The sequence below is a fragment of the Euleptes europaea genome, chromosome 8 (assembly GCF_029931775.1).
Source record: "Euleptes europaea isolate rEulEur1 chromosome 8, rEulEur1.hap1, whole genome shotgun sequence".
Classification (NCBI taxonomy): Eukaryota; Metazoa; Chordata; class Lepidosauria; order Squamata; family Sphaerodactylidae; genus Euleptes; species Euleptes europaea.
In genome coordinates, this window is record NC_079319.1 from 14013988 (window position 1) to 14028112 (window position 14125).

The 14125-nt window shown below is 44.3% G+C and overlaps 1 protein-coding gene across 1 annotated transcript in view; it reads left to right on the top strand.

Moving 5' to 3' along the window:
- Positions 1 to 3596: 3596 nt before the first annotated feature.
- FAM91A1 (family with sequence similarity 91 member A1) overlaps positions 3597 to 14125 on the top strand; it is a 37764-nt gene continuing 27235 nt past the window's right edge. The window contains 5 exon segments of the mRNA XM_056854665.1: positions 3597 to 3674; positions 8188 to 8272; positions 9640 to 9791; positions 11438 to 11495; positions 13898 to 13965. Coding sequence (XP_056710643.1) covers positions 3603 to 3674; positions 8188 to 8272; positions 9640 to 9791; positions 11438 to 11495; positions 13898 to 13965 — 435 coding nt within the window. The 5' untranslated portion in view covers positions 3597 to 3602.

Genomic DNA, 14125 nt, shown 5'->3' on the forward strand with positions numbered 1-14125 from the left:
CACCCCCCAAAAAAATCTTTGACTAGGGGACACAGAAGTCTAAATATAAATGGGCAGATGCTATAATTCACCCATAGGGCAGGAACAACGGTGTGTAAGATCAACTTTATCTAGCAACCTCACTTTCCTGAGAAGAAAATCATGCGGAATGCGATTTTTGGACTGCCATCTAAATTGAAACAGTGAATGACTGCCACCTGCAGGCTGGAAAGAAAACTCCAAGTGTAGACTATTTAAACGTTCATAGAGAAAGCAAGGCTGTTGGCCAGTCAAGACCAGGTGCTTTTATGGGTCCTTTATGCATGGGTACTTGGATTCATGTTCGCTCCCGGACTGACTCGGTTGTTCCTTGCAGTGATGCATGAGTTTTCTGTCCCTTAGAGATGACCTCGCAGCCAGCCCCAGCAAATCCTGGATCTTCCTGTTGCTGTTAAATCTTGATTCTTCAATCTCTCCTGAGATCAGCCCTGGTCAAATCATTCTCATCTTCATGCAAAAGACAATGCATAGGACAGGAGCTGGAGGGGTGACATTTTCTCACAGTAAGCACTACCGCCCATTACAAAGCAGTGTTTCAAGGGACGGGGACTCAAATACTTCCTGGTTTTTCATCTCCCAGCCAAAGTTATTTCTGGGTAGATTTGTCCCCCCCCCCCAAAAAAAAAAGGTTTTAAAAGGATGCTTGGGTTGCCCCCCTCCCATTCTGTTCCTTTTTGTGAAATGCTTTTTAACATGGTACTTGGGCTTGCGTGGGGGGGGGGGAGAGGAGATATTGTTCTCACAGTAAACACTACAGCCAACTACTAAGCAATGTTTTCAAGGGGCAGGGACTCACTGGGAGCTAGATGGAGCACGCATATTACTCCCATCCTGCAGGCCCTTCACTGGCTGCCCAGCAGTCGCTGGGCTCAATTGAAGGTATTAGCTATCACATACAAAACCCTTCATGGCCTTGAACCCTCATATCTGTGTGATCACATTTGCCCCATGCTCCACCACAATAGCTTCGCTCATCAGAGCAGGGTCTTGTGCGGGTGCCAACCTGCAAATGGGCAAAATCAACAGCTGCCCGTACACATGCCTTCTCTGTTGTGGCCCCCACCTTATGGAATGGCCTGCCTAAGGAGCTTAAAAAGACTCCCACTCTCCTGCCTTTCCACAATCTATGCAAAAACTGAATTATTCAAGAGGGTTTTTCTATGCAGGCAATAGAAGGAGGAGGAGGAGGAAGAAAGGAGTTGGTTTTTATACCCCGCTTTTCTCTACCATAAAGAATCTCAAAGCAGCTTACAATCACCTTCCCTTCCCCACCCCCAACAAGAACCTTGTGGGGTAGGTGGGGCTGAGAGAGTCCTGAGACAACTACGACTGCCCCAAGGTTGCCTAGCAGGCTGCATGTGGAGGAGAGGGGGATCAAACCTGGTTCTCCAGCTCAGAGTCCACCACTCTTAACCACTCCTCCACGCTGGCTCTCCAGCATACACTGTACTAAATGATTCACAAAGTTATTTGGGAAAGTATTAGGGACTGTGACTGGTGCTATGTGTATAGCTTGCTGAAACTAGGATCCTGCTATGGAATTCTGCCATCATTTAACACATATGGGCTGTTATCGCACTAGGTATTCTCAGCGATGTATGAAGAGTTTGAAAATGTTATAAAAAAATATCGCTTTAAAAGGGTTTTTTGATGCCACGGCTCAAAAATGGTTGGAAGACGTCTTCACAGCTAAAGGGGCCAAACAAAGTGCGAACAGTATTTTTTATAACAGTTTCAAACTCTTAATACATCGGTGGGAATACATCGAAAGTGCGAACAGTATTTTTTATAACATTTCAATACATCGCTGGGAATATTTAGTGTGGTAACAGCCCATTCTTCAGTTGTTTTTAGACTTCTGGTTGGTTCTACAACCTTAATCCTATTGTTTATTGAATGTCCCTTCTGTTGACTGCATTGAATCACTCTGTCCAAGTGAATCACTGAGTCCAAGTGAGAAAGGCAGACAATCAATTTGCTTCCTCATCGGGAGAACCAGCCTCTCATCCTCTAAGGCAGCCTCTGAGTGGGCTGGTGACCAACTCTGGCTATCGCATAGTATTAAAATACAAAAGGAGAAACACCATCCTTATAACAGTAGAAAAGAGCAAGAGTCTAATAGGACCTTAAACACGAACATCGGCAGGGTATGAACTTTCATGAGCCACAGCTCACTTTTTCAGATAGCTTACCAACAGAACAGCACTACAAAAGATTGTGTCCCAGCTTTTGCAGTTTTCTACAAGATGTGTTGGTTTCCAGATATTAAGAACATCAGAAAAGCCCTGCTGGATCAGACCGAGGCCCATCAAGTCCAGCAGTCAGTTCACACAGCGGCCAACCAGATGTGGGGGAGGGAGAGATTACCTTTTGGTTCTTGTAGGTTATCCGGGCTGTGCGACCGTGGTCTTGGTATTTTCTTTCCTGACGTTTCGCCAGCAGCTGCGGCAGGCATCTTCAGAGGTTTTCAGACTAACAAAGACTACAGTCCACAATAGCCATGCAGATTAGCTTTGGATTTCACACATTAACAGATCACTTCAGGATGCAACGGTTCCATATTAACATACCACACCCTCATTAGCACATTATCTTGACACTTACAGGACAATGATTAGCACATTACCTTTGATACTTTTTGCAGGACAATGATTCAGCTCAAACCCAACCCCTTCCTGACTATATATTACTCTTCCTACACACTTGACACTGAGAGACACTGTCCTTCAGTGTTGCTCCTCTGAAGATGCCTGCCACAGCTGCTGGCGAAACGTCAGGAAAGAAAATACCAAGACCACGGTCACACAGCCCGGATAACCTACAAGAACCAATGAACTCTGACCGTGAAAGCCTTCGACAATAGTCTACCTCTTGTTTTGGAATGGGTTTATTTTACAGGTGACAAACGAAATCTAATAACAGGGGCTCCTAATAACGTGAATAGGGACCGGCTCGGAGGAAGAAAAGGCAACACCGTCAGTCTCCAACATCCTTTCCAAGCCTGCCTCTAGCAACCCCTTAAAACTCTGCGCTGTTATTATTCGCCCTGACGTCACAGGCTCAACAAGACGCCCTCTGCAAAGCATCATGGGAGTTGTAGTTTCCACACCGCTGTACCAGAGACGTGACCAAACCTATGACTATAAAAGAGGTGTCTTATTATTATTATTATTAGTTTTCACCTCCTTTTAAAAAACTACTTCTAGTATAAATACTCCAGCTTGACCACCTTTTCGTTATACCTTCCACGCTATATCTTCGAGACTTCCTCCCTCCCCTCACGTTCCCCCGCCCTCTCCAGCGCCACCCCAACGAACCGGAAGTGACCTCTTATAGAGGGGGCGTGGCCTCCAGCCCCCCCACGCGGAAGTAGCTTGTGAGGGGAAAAGGGAGGAAAGCGAAGTCCAGCTTTTGGCGGCGGCTGTTGCGTCGGGGTCGTGGCCGGCCGGTCCGCGCGGCGATTGTGGGCGGGGCTGAGGCTGTGAGGTGCGCGAGGAGGGGGCTCACCAACCGTCGCTGCCTCCTCCTCCCCCCCATCTGCCCCCATCCCGGGGGTCCCTGCCATGAATGTGGACGTGGAGTTTCATATTCGCCACAACTACCCTTGGGCCCGCCTCCCCGCCATCGTCAAACAGGTACTTGACTGACCGACTGACCCTTCCCGGCACCCGTAAACAACACTCCTTCCCCCTCCCCCGTTCCATCAGGTGAGACAGGTGTTGACCCCTCTGGCTTGCCGTACTCCTGTTTCCCTGCACGGCGCCTAAAGGGGCATCGGGCGGTTTCTGTTCTCCTTTTGCAGATGGAGCTTTCTGCTGCCACGCCCGATTCCCCACTGAGTGGGTGTTGCTCAAACTTTACGAATTACTCCCCCCCCCTTCTCGTATAATCTAAACTTACGCTACTTCATGGGCCAGGCAACCTTCTATATATACCTTATATTCACTGTATACCTCATTTTATTCATATCTATTGCTACAGATTGCAATATTGATGTTTTATCATTTGCCAAGTTCTGGAAAACTTTGGTCTGTATTCACTGCATACCTCATTTTATTCATATCTATTGCTACAGATTGCGATATTGATGTTTTATCATTTGCCAAATTCTGGAATACCTGGTACGATTTGTTATGCCAATAAAGGTTTTTGAATTTGGCCAGGCAGCCACCTGGGCGAGGAGGTTCCTTTGCACGCCAGTTACGTGCAAATGGAGAAATAGCGTGGTGAGAGCAAAAAATGAGCCGGAGTGTTGGAGCAGCTTAGAGACTTCACAAGTGCTTTCGGTGTTGCCATTCTAGTTAGAGAGACACTGTCCTTCAGTGTTACTCCCCTGAAGATGCCTGCCACAGCTGCTGGCGAAACGTCAGGAAAGAAAATACCAAGACCACGGTCACACAGCCCGGATAACCCACAAGAACCAATGAACTCTGACCGTGAAAGCCTTCGACAATATCTAGTTAGAAGAGTTTGGGGATTAGAGCCCCCTTGATCACAAGTGCCAGGTGGGTCCGTTGGATTTGGGTGGGGGGATGCTTTGACTTCTTCCCTTCTGCTGCAGACCCCCAACTTCATGAATTATTTCTCCGCCCCTTCTCTTATGAGCTAAACGTTTGCTACTTTATGGGCCAGCCAACCATCTGGGTGAGGAGGTTCCTATGCGCGCCAGTTACGTGCAAATGGAGAAGTAGCATTGTGAAAGCAAAAGTATGAGCTTGAGTGTTGGAGCAACTTAGAAACTTCACAAGTGCTTTCAGTGTTGCCATACTAGTTAGAAGCATTTAGGGATTAGAGCCCACTTGATCACAAGTGCCAGGTGGGTCCTCTGGATTTGTGGGGGGGGGGATGCTTTCTTACTTCTTCCCTTCTGCTGCAGACCCCCCAACTCTCACATTGTGGTTTTGCTACGGGTTCCCTGTCCCCCTGGGGTAGTACTTTGGGGGCAGTTTTGGGCTGCTGCAGGGAAGAGGAGGTGAGGAAGTTGTGAACTACTGATGAAAATTCTTTCTGTCAGTGGAAGTTTAAAGCAGATTCAAGCTGGTGAGGTATAGTGTTGAACTAGGAAGGTCTGGGTTCAAGTTTGTGCTTGCTATGAAACTTGTTGCCCTGACCTGAATGGCCCAGGCTAGCCTGATCTCGTCAGATCTCAGAAGCTAAGCAGAGTCAGCCCTGGTTAGTATTTGGATGGGAGACCACCAAGGAATACCGGGGTTGCTGTTCAGAGGAAGGCACTGGGAAACCATCTCTGGTAGTCTCTGGCCATGAAAAAAACCCAAAAAAAGGGTCGCCATAAGTCGGCTGCGACTTGAAGGCACTTTACACACACACAAATGAAACTTGTTATTTCTGGTCTACTTTTCTTCTCCCTGAGGACTCAAAGCAGCCTATAAATGAACACAAAGTTATAATTAGACAAAAGAAACATAGCTAGAATAACTGATCCTGGAATCACTGACACACAGGGCCACCAATTCATGGGCTAAGACTAGAGTTGCAGCTGTCCAGGTGGTGGCTGAAGGTCCCTGGAATTATAACTGGTCTTCAGGTAAAAGAGATCAGTTCCCCTAGAGAAAATGACTGCTTTGGAAGGTGGACTCTATGGCATTATACCTCACGGAGGTCTATCACCTCCCCAAACCCTGTCTTTCCCAGTTTCCACCCCCAAAATCTCCAGGAATTTCTCAATCTGGAGCCTGCAATTCTAGCTCAGGTTCATGTTTCTGGCCAAATAACTAACAGAGCAGGAGCAAATGTTCAGCCAGAGCTTGTTCAGCAGGCAAAGACATGTTCCTGATTTTCCTTTCCCACTTATTGGGTGACTTTGGGCTAATCATTCTCCCTTAGCCAAATGTCCTGCGCAGGGTTGTTGTGAGGTTGTAGCGGAGGAGAGGCAAACTGAGTTTGCCACCCTGAGCTCCTTGAAGGAAAGGTGAGATTTTTTAAAAAAGTACTAAATATAAATGCCCTGACCTGGATGGCCCAGGCTAGCCTGATCTCGTCAGATCTCAGAAGCTAAGCAGGGTCAGCCGTGGTTAGTATTTGGATGGGAGACCACCAAGGAATACCAGGGTTGCTGTGCAGAGGAAGGCACTGGCAAACCACCTCTGTTAGTCTCTTGCCATGAAAACCCCAAAAGGGGTCACCATAAGTCGGCTTCGACTTGATGGCACTTTACACACAGACACACACAAATATAAATCTGTTGGTGCATAGTGAGGCAGAATCATTGGATGCATCAGACAAAATGCATTTAACCCACAAAAGCTTATGCTAGAATTAAAAGCTTGTTGGTCTGTAAGCTGTCACAAGAGTCCTGTTTATTTTGGAGGACCTGGAGTTAAAACACTTATAACAGAGGTGTATCTTTATACCAAACCACACCATTGTTCACTGTAGCCTAGTTTTGTCTGCTATGACAGTCAGGTGATCTCTATGGTCTCTTTCCCAACCTCGCTACTTGAGAACCTTTTAACCATAGTTGCTTGGGTTAGGCTTTATGTATTCCACTGTTGACCAGTGCCCACTCCCCCTTTTGTGATGCTCTGGCCTTTGACCCCTTTCTAAAGCAACATGCAAGGTGTATGGGATCCATCCTTCCCTAATCACACTGGGGTTAATGGGGCTGAGATGCATGGACTTTTGGAAGTCCAGTTTGGATCAGCAAGAGACTGTTGCCAGGGAGCATTTAATCTGCCTAGGTCTAGCTTCACAAGCAAAGAAAGCACATCTGCCTCGGGAGCCTATCCTCCCTGGAATTTTTCCTTCCTCCACAGGTGACTTATAGCTCCCAAGGGAGTATGCACCACTGTTATAAGTTTACTGGTCACCCCATCCACAGTGCCAAAGAGGAACTGGTAGTGAAGTCTCACCTCTCTTACTTTTCCCATGTTCTCCACTGTGCTGTAGAAGCATGTTTGGTGACCTTGGGCCAGTCACACACTCCGTCTAACCTACTGTACAGGGTTGTTATGAGGGTAAAATGGACAAGAGGAGAAGGATGTAAGCATCTTTGGGTCCCCATTGTGGAGAAAGGTGGGGTATAAATGAAGTAAATAAATGTATAAATACACTAGGTTAAGCAGGAGTTTATGCATATGAAATATGTACAATAGTATATTTCTGGGGTCCCTACTGTGGTGCCCATGAAAGCTTGTTCTTTTTCCTCATCCCCATCTGATGTATACTAAAATTAAGATGCTTAGGCAGCAGCTACAACTAGGGATACCTACAGAGTTGGGTATTCACCCAACTCTGCCTGCTATTCACATTTACATACTGTTAACATTTACATACTAATGCTTGTCTGAATTCACTCTCCTCTACTTAAAGACAGATGGATTAACATTCTAGCTGTATCTGAAGAAGTGAGCTGTGGCTCACGAAAGCTCATACCCTGCCGGAAAATATTTTTGTTAATCTTTAAGGTGCTACTGGACTCTTGCTCTTTTCTACTACCACAGAGTTGGTGTAAATATGAAAGATCTTGTTGCAGTGGTTTTCAGAGTTGGAGAAGGTCATTGTAAATGAAAACCATGTAACATGAATACTAGGTATAATAAGCTTTTGTTCTTATAAAAGAAAAGCAACTGTGTCTAATCAGGAAACAGCATCTTTGCTGATCATGAGTTCTGTAGTGACGTGAACAAAAGATAATAAGAACACTGTCTATAATAGCTTGATGGAAGAGTGCTTGGTAGGCTTGGCTTACTTATCCTTAGAAACAAGAAAGCACTGTTTATATCAACGTAAATCAGACCGGATTAATCTAAAATTTGAGCATAGGTCTAAGGCCAAGCAGCTAGTTGAAACTCTTCTGTTAAGGGTAACCTTTTAGCTCAGTTGTCAGCCAGACTCACTATAAAGTTACCTACCAGTCTGGTAGATAAACTACTTTTTAACTGCTTTAATGTTTTCAATCAACTTTTTAGGCCCAGCCTGTCAAGCCTATCAAGGCTGCAGTTCTAAACACACTAATTTGGTTTGGAAGTAAATACCATAGAGATAAGAGATATTTACTTCCATGCCTGTGAGTCCAATGTCCAGGATCAGTGGGTTAATCTGTTTTGTTTTTTAACTCTCTAGCATCATGCATTGTACACAGTTCTATGCCATGTACGGTAACTAAATTAATACGTTTTGTTTCCACAGGGTCTTGGAAACTCACAGCGAGAATATGAAAAGCAGGTTGTACTCTATAGTATCCGCAATCAGCTACGATACAGGAATAACTTAGGTGAGTACCGGAATACAAAATTGAGGCCAGGAGATATTTTTGTGCAAATGAACTCTGCTACCTTAACAAATGCATAGGAACTTTGGGTACAGCCTCCAGGCAACTTTAAAGAGTGCCTACAAAATGGCCCGACTTGTGTGAACAACTAAGAGGAAGCGGAATGGGGAAATGTTGCACTCTACTAGGCAGTACTTCAGATCTGTGCCCAGAATGTTCATGTGACGCTTGCATTTGTAAGCTGCCCTGATCTTCAGTAGGTGCATACGTTTTAAAATAATTACAGTGGAAAATTAGATTCAGAAGTAGTAAACCTCTGAATACCGGTGTTAGGAGGCAACATCAGGAGAAATACATTGGCCTCTAAGACCTGTTTGTTGGCCTCCAGGGATAATTGTTGGCCTCTGTGTAAAACAAGATGCTTGATGGGGAGACTCAGTGGAAGATCCTCTGCTTTGAATGCAGAAGGTCCCAGGTTCAAGACCTGAACCCGAGGTGGTGGGAGAGCGGCTGCTAGTCAGTAGACAGGGCTGGCTGTGATAGACCAATGGTTGGGGAGGGGCTGTGGCTCAGTGAAAGTGCCTATGCTTTGCTTGCAGAAGGTCCCAGGTTCTATCCCCTCATCTACAGTTGAAAGGACCAGGTAGGAGGTGATGTGAAAGACCTCAGCCTGAGACCCTAGAGAGCCATTTGCCAGTCTGAGTAAATGATACTGGCATTGATGGGCCAGTGGTCTAGTTCATTATAAGGCAGCTTCTTGTGTCATGTGACTAGGGGGACCTCTGGTTTGATCCGGCAGGGCTCCTCTTAGGTTCTCATATTATTTTCAGTAAGGTCCATTGATTTAAGATTGAAATTTTGGGGAAGTAAAGTTCCAAAGAAAATATTTAGGGTCAGGGTGCACGTATGTCTCAAGATTACCTTGGCATTCGTAGAATCAGAGTTGGAAAGGACCACCATAGTCATTGAGTCCAACCCCCTGCACAACGCAGGAAATTCACAACTGCCTCTCCCCCACGCCCCCAATGACCCCTACTCCATGCCCAGGAAATGGCCAAGATGCCCTCCCTCTCATGATCTGCCTAAAGTCATAGAATCAACATTGCTGACTGATGGCCATCTAACCTCTGCTTAAAAACCTCCAGGGAAGGAGCGCTTCCATTCTTCATAGTAGTTTGGAATGATACTATTTCTTCCCCCTTCCTTTGTCTTTTTTGTTCATATACGTGGAGAATGCTCCAGATCCTTCCCTCTGCAAAAGGACTCTGTTTGCACTGGGATTTTGCCAGGCTTTGGCTGGCATCCCACAAAAATCTAAACATTCTGAGCAAATTGTGGTGCAACACACTAATGGGTCTCTTCTCTTCCAGTTAAGCATGTCAAGAAAGATGAACGAAGGTACTATGAGGAACTTTTAAAATATAGTCGAGATCATCTCATATTATACCCCTACCACTTGTCTGATATCATGGTGAAAGGCCTGAGGATAACCCCCTTTTCATACTACACAGGAATAATGGAGGTGAGTTTGGAGGAAAATGCTTGAACGGGGTTCATTGTGCCTTGCTAGAAATTCATGCCAATGCGGTGGAACATAATGCCTGATGGCTGGAGTCACATGAGTTTTGTTGTTATCTTTTTGCCAAACTACTGTTAGTAATAAGCCGCAGGAAAGTCATTCTCCCTACAGCTGCAGGGACAGTTGCAGCTTGGGCTTGCAGCTAAATTATCCCGCAAATGGAACCAGTGAATGTGGTAAAAAAGTATTCGAGCTTCATCCCATGGGAAGGATGTTTAATGTAGTACAGAATACTTTGATCTATGACTGCAGTTAGTCCCCAGTACTTCTCAAGTTGGTATTCTGCTATCGAGTTCCATTAATTAGAATAAGTAATTTATGCTTGTCCTGACCTGGATAGCCCAGATCTTGGAAGCTAACCAGGGTCAGCCCTGATTAGTAAGTGGATAGGAGACCACCAAGGAAGTCCAGGGTCGCAAAGCAGAGGCAGGTGATGGCAAACCACCTCTTACCTTGAAAACCCTACAGGGTCAGCAGAACTCAGCTACAACTTGATGGCAAAAAAAAGTATGCTTTCTATCGTGTGGATGGGCATCAGTGCGATGGAACATACAATGACTTAGGTGCCAGAGTTGTTGCTACAGCAGCATTTTGCAAGAGAGGGCATCGGTGGTTATTTACTGTCATGTCTGTATTCCACTTTTCCTGTAAGGTGCTTCAAGGTAGTAATTCCTCTTGGTCTGCTACTTCCCAGACGCATTTCCATCATAGCCTGTTTCTGTCCTATGAGTTGCCTCAAGCTGTTTGTTTGATGAAAAACTGGTCTCTTTCATGATATCCAAAAAGTCTTCAATCCTGCCCTCCTTTGTTATGTTTTGCCACATTATAGCTGATGTTCCTCTTCCAAGCCCTGTAGCATCTAATACAAGTGGCAATATTTAATCTAGTTCTTAATCTGGAGGACTCTGTGAGGTGGGGTGGTTAGCGTGCTAGATGCGGTTTGGGGAGAGCTGGCTTCTGATTCCAGCGAAGTTATGAAGCTTGCTGGGCGGCCTTTGACAAGTCTCCAGCTTTCTTCTCGTACGGTGCAGTGTATTTCTGAGGAAGATGTAGTGAAAGACTTTAGTTAGCAGATGTGCTTCTAACTCTGGGTTCTGAATTCAGTTGGTAAAAGGTAAAGGTGCAAGCACCGGGTCATTATTGACCCATGGGGTGACATCACATCCCAACATTTACTAGGCAGACTTTGTTTACGGGGTGATTTGCCAGTGCCTTCCCCAGTCGTCTACACTTTGGTTGAGGGAATAGCAATTTATAGCACAAATGCATAGAGATTTAGATGGGGGAAAGAGGAACTAGATGTCAGGTACAAGAATAGTTGGGTTTTGACTGATGTTAAAAAAAATCATTGTGCACTTATGAAATAAAAGACAGCAGTGAGGGAAGAGGATAAGGGCTGTGGTTCAGTGGCAGGACATATATTTGGCATGGAAAAGATCCAAGTGGATAGTGGCATCATTAAGCAAGACTTTTATGTGAGACCCTGGATAACTGCTGACAGTCAAAGTAGATGGTACTGATCTATATGTACCGACTTGGTAGAAAATGAAGTCTAAATACAAACTGACAACTTTTTTCTCTTTATAAAGGACATAATGAACAGTGAAAAAAGCTATGATTCGTTACCCAATTTCACTGCTGCAGACTGTAAGTGCACAATTGACTTATTTTCCCCACAGGCCGAATAAATGTTCATTTGAAAAGAAACTTTAAAAAAAACCACCTTCTTAGTTTTTAAAGTACGGCTGTGTGATAGTTTTGAAGCTGCTATACTTGTTAGGAGTGCATTTGAAATAGTGTTCACTGTGTGACCTTCAAAAACAAGTGAGAAGAAAACTCTTGAGCAGTCAACGCTGAAATGATTGAACAAATAAAACAACGCTCCATAAGTCAAGTTGACATCTTTTGAATATTTTTTTCTAAAATATAAACTGCAATAATATGCTTGCATATGCTTACATCAACTTTTGACAAATACATTTATTTGGATGATATCCACCCCACCTTTCTTATAAGGTGCTCTGGCATGCATGGATCCAACCCTAGAAATGTGAAACCACCCACCAAAAAACACCCACCCAACGGGTTGAAATTAAATTTAAAAATTTTTGGCTAAACATTAGGAAGAACTTCCTGACAGAGCGGTTCCTCAGTGGAACAGGCTTCCTCGGGAGGTGGTGGGCTCTCTTATGGAGGTTTTTAAGCACAGGCTAGATGGCCATCTGACAGCAATGTTGACTGAATTTAGGCAGATCGTGAGAGGGAGGGCAGGAAGGGATGAGTCAGTGTTTGTCTCTCGTGGTCCTTTCTTACATGCCCAGGGTAATGCCAGTTGCCACTCTGGGGTCAGGAAGGAATTTTCCTACAGGCCAGATTGGCCAGGGATCCTGGAGGTTTTTTTGCCTTCCTCTGGGCATAGAGCAGGTGTCACTGGGGGAGTGGGGAGGAGGTAGTTGTGAATTTCCTGCGTTGTGTGGGGCGTTGGACTAGATGACCCATGAGGACCCTTCCAGCTCTGTTTCTACCTTCAGGTACCTGCAATAGTAAACAGATACATAAATAAAATCACAATACTAATGAAAGCAATGCAGTCAGCAGTAAATGTCAATGAAGAAGTCAGCAAGACCAACACCATTTCAGGGGGTCAGTTTAATTCATCCACCACCAAACGTCCTGTGGAATAATACTGTGTTGGAGGATCTCTAGAATGCCAAAATTAGGGGGCAAGGTAGATTTTTTTACAGCAAGATGTTCCATGGTCTTGGGGCCATAGCAGAGAAGGCCTTATTGTACATGCCTATATTGATTAGTGTACATATGTAGAGCAGGTCAGTCAGTTATAGATCATGAGCAAATTTGTATGCATGGAAAGTCTCCGTGCAACGGCTATTGGAGGAAGTGCTAGCTACTTAGAATATTTTCTTTATTCCTTTCCTTTATCCCTTAGAAGCTCATTGATCCATTGATCTTGAGCAGCGCGATTTTAAATCTAATGTTTGAGGGATATGAGGACTGAAATAAATCTTGCCACTGACAATGTAGCCTTTGGATCCCTGTCACTTAATAAAAAAGGCATTATGTCAGACACAGAGGCATTAGATTTATATGTTAAAAGGGGAGAGATATAACGTGATCTAAGTTCCTCGTAAAAGTGGCATTACAAAAGGGCATGAGCTAATTAATCAATAGAGCCAGAAGAGCAAGGCCAGGTCCTGTCTGGGTATGGTATATTCAGAATTCTGCTTTGCATAACCATAGAGGGGTTAGCATTCCGTCTAGCTAAAAAAAAATCTTTATTCAGTAAGACAGACATTTGGTTTTCTGAATTGTTGACCACTAGGAAATTCTACCTAGAATTGGGGACAGTTCCTCCTTGGGCTGGAGGAGCTTCCTTCTGCTAAACAAGCCCTTCTTCAGCATAAGTAATTCTTCCATTGGAGAAAGGCTCCTTAGCTGGAGGAAGGCTAATTTTGAATACAACTAAGGGAAATTGTCTATGTTTAAAAACTTTGCTCAGTGATCCACACCAATAATAACTTACTTCTGATGATCATATTAAAGAGGCACACAGGTAGTAGTGGGACAGATCTTCCATTGCAATAAATGCAGATTCTGGGTTCCAAGTCCACATTTCTAGGACAGTCTTCATTGCCTGCAAACGTAAAGCTGTAAAAGACTTCTACAGTTCACTTCTAAGAATCAGATGCTGTTCCATACATGAGTGCCTGTCAGGTTAAATTTCTAGGCATCTTTTTGAGTCATGGGGTGAAGTTTATTACCAAGATGTAAATGCTGAAAATTCATTATGAGTTGGATAAGTATGGCTTATTTATATCCTTAATACAACTGAGAGAAATTGTAAATTGCAAGTGAATGTATTTTAATAGGGAATTTCAGAGGTAAAACTCATCTTTTGATAGATGGCATTCCTAGTGGACTTGAAAAAAGTTTCCTGTTTGGCCACAAAGCAAAAGACGAAAGCAGTGTTAGCGCATTATATTCCTGTGTCCCAGAGTAGTTTTACAAGTCTAATTTAATTTTTTTTTCAGGTCTAAGACTTCTTGGCATAGGAAGAAACCAGTACATTGATCTAATGAACCAGTGTCGATCATCAAAAGTATGTGTTTGATTTTGTTTCCTCTACTCTTTGCCATCTGGGCTAAAACTGACGATCCAGCAGTGCATTAACACTATTTAAAAGCAATAGGATAGGTAAAAATATGGGTTTTAATACCGAACACAACATAGCTGGATGCCTATTGCTATTTTGCTCAGCA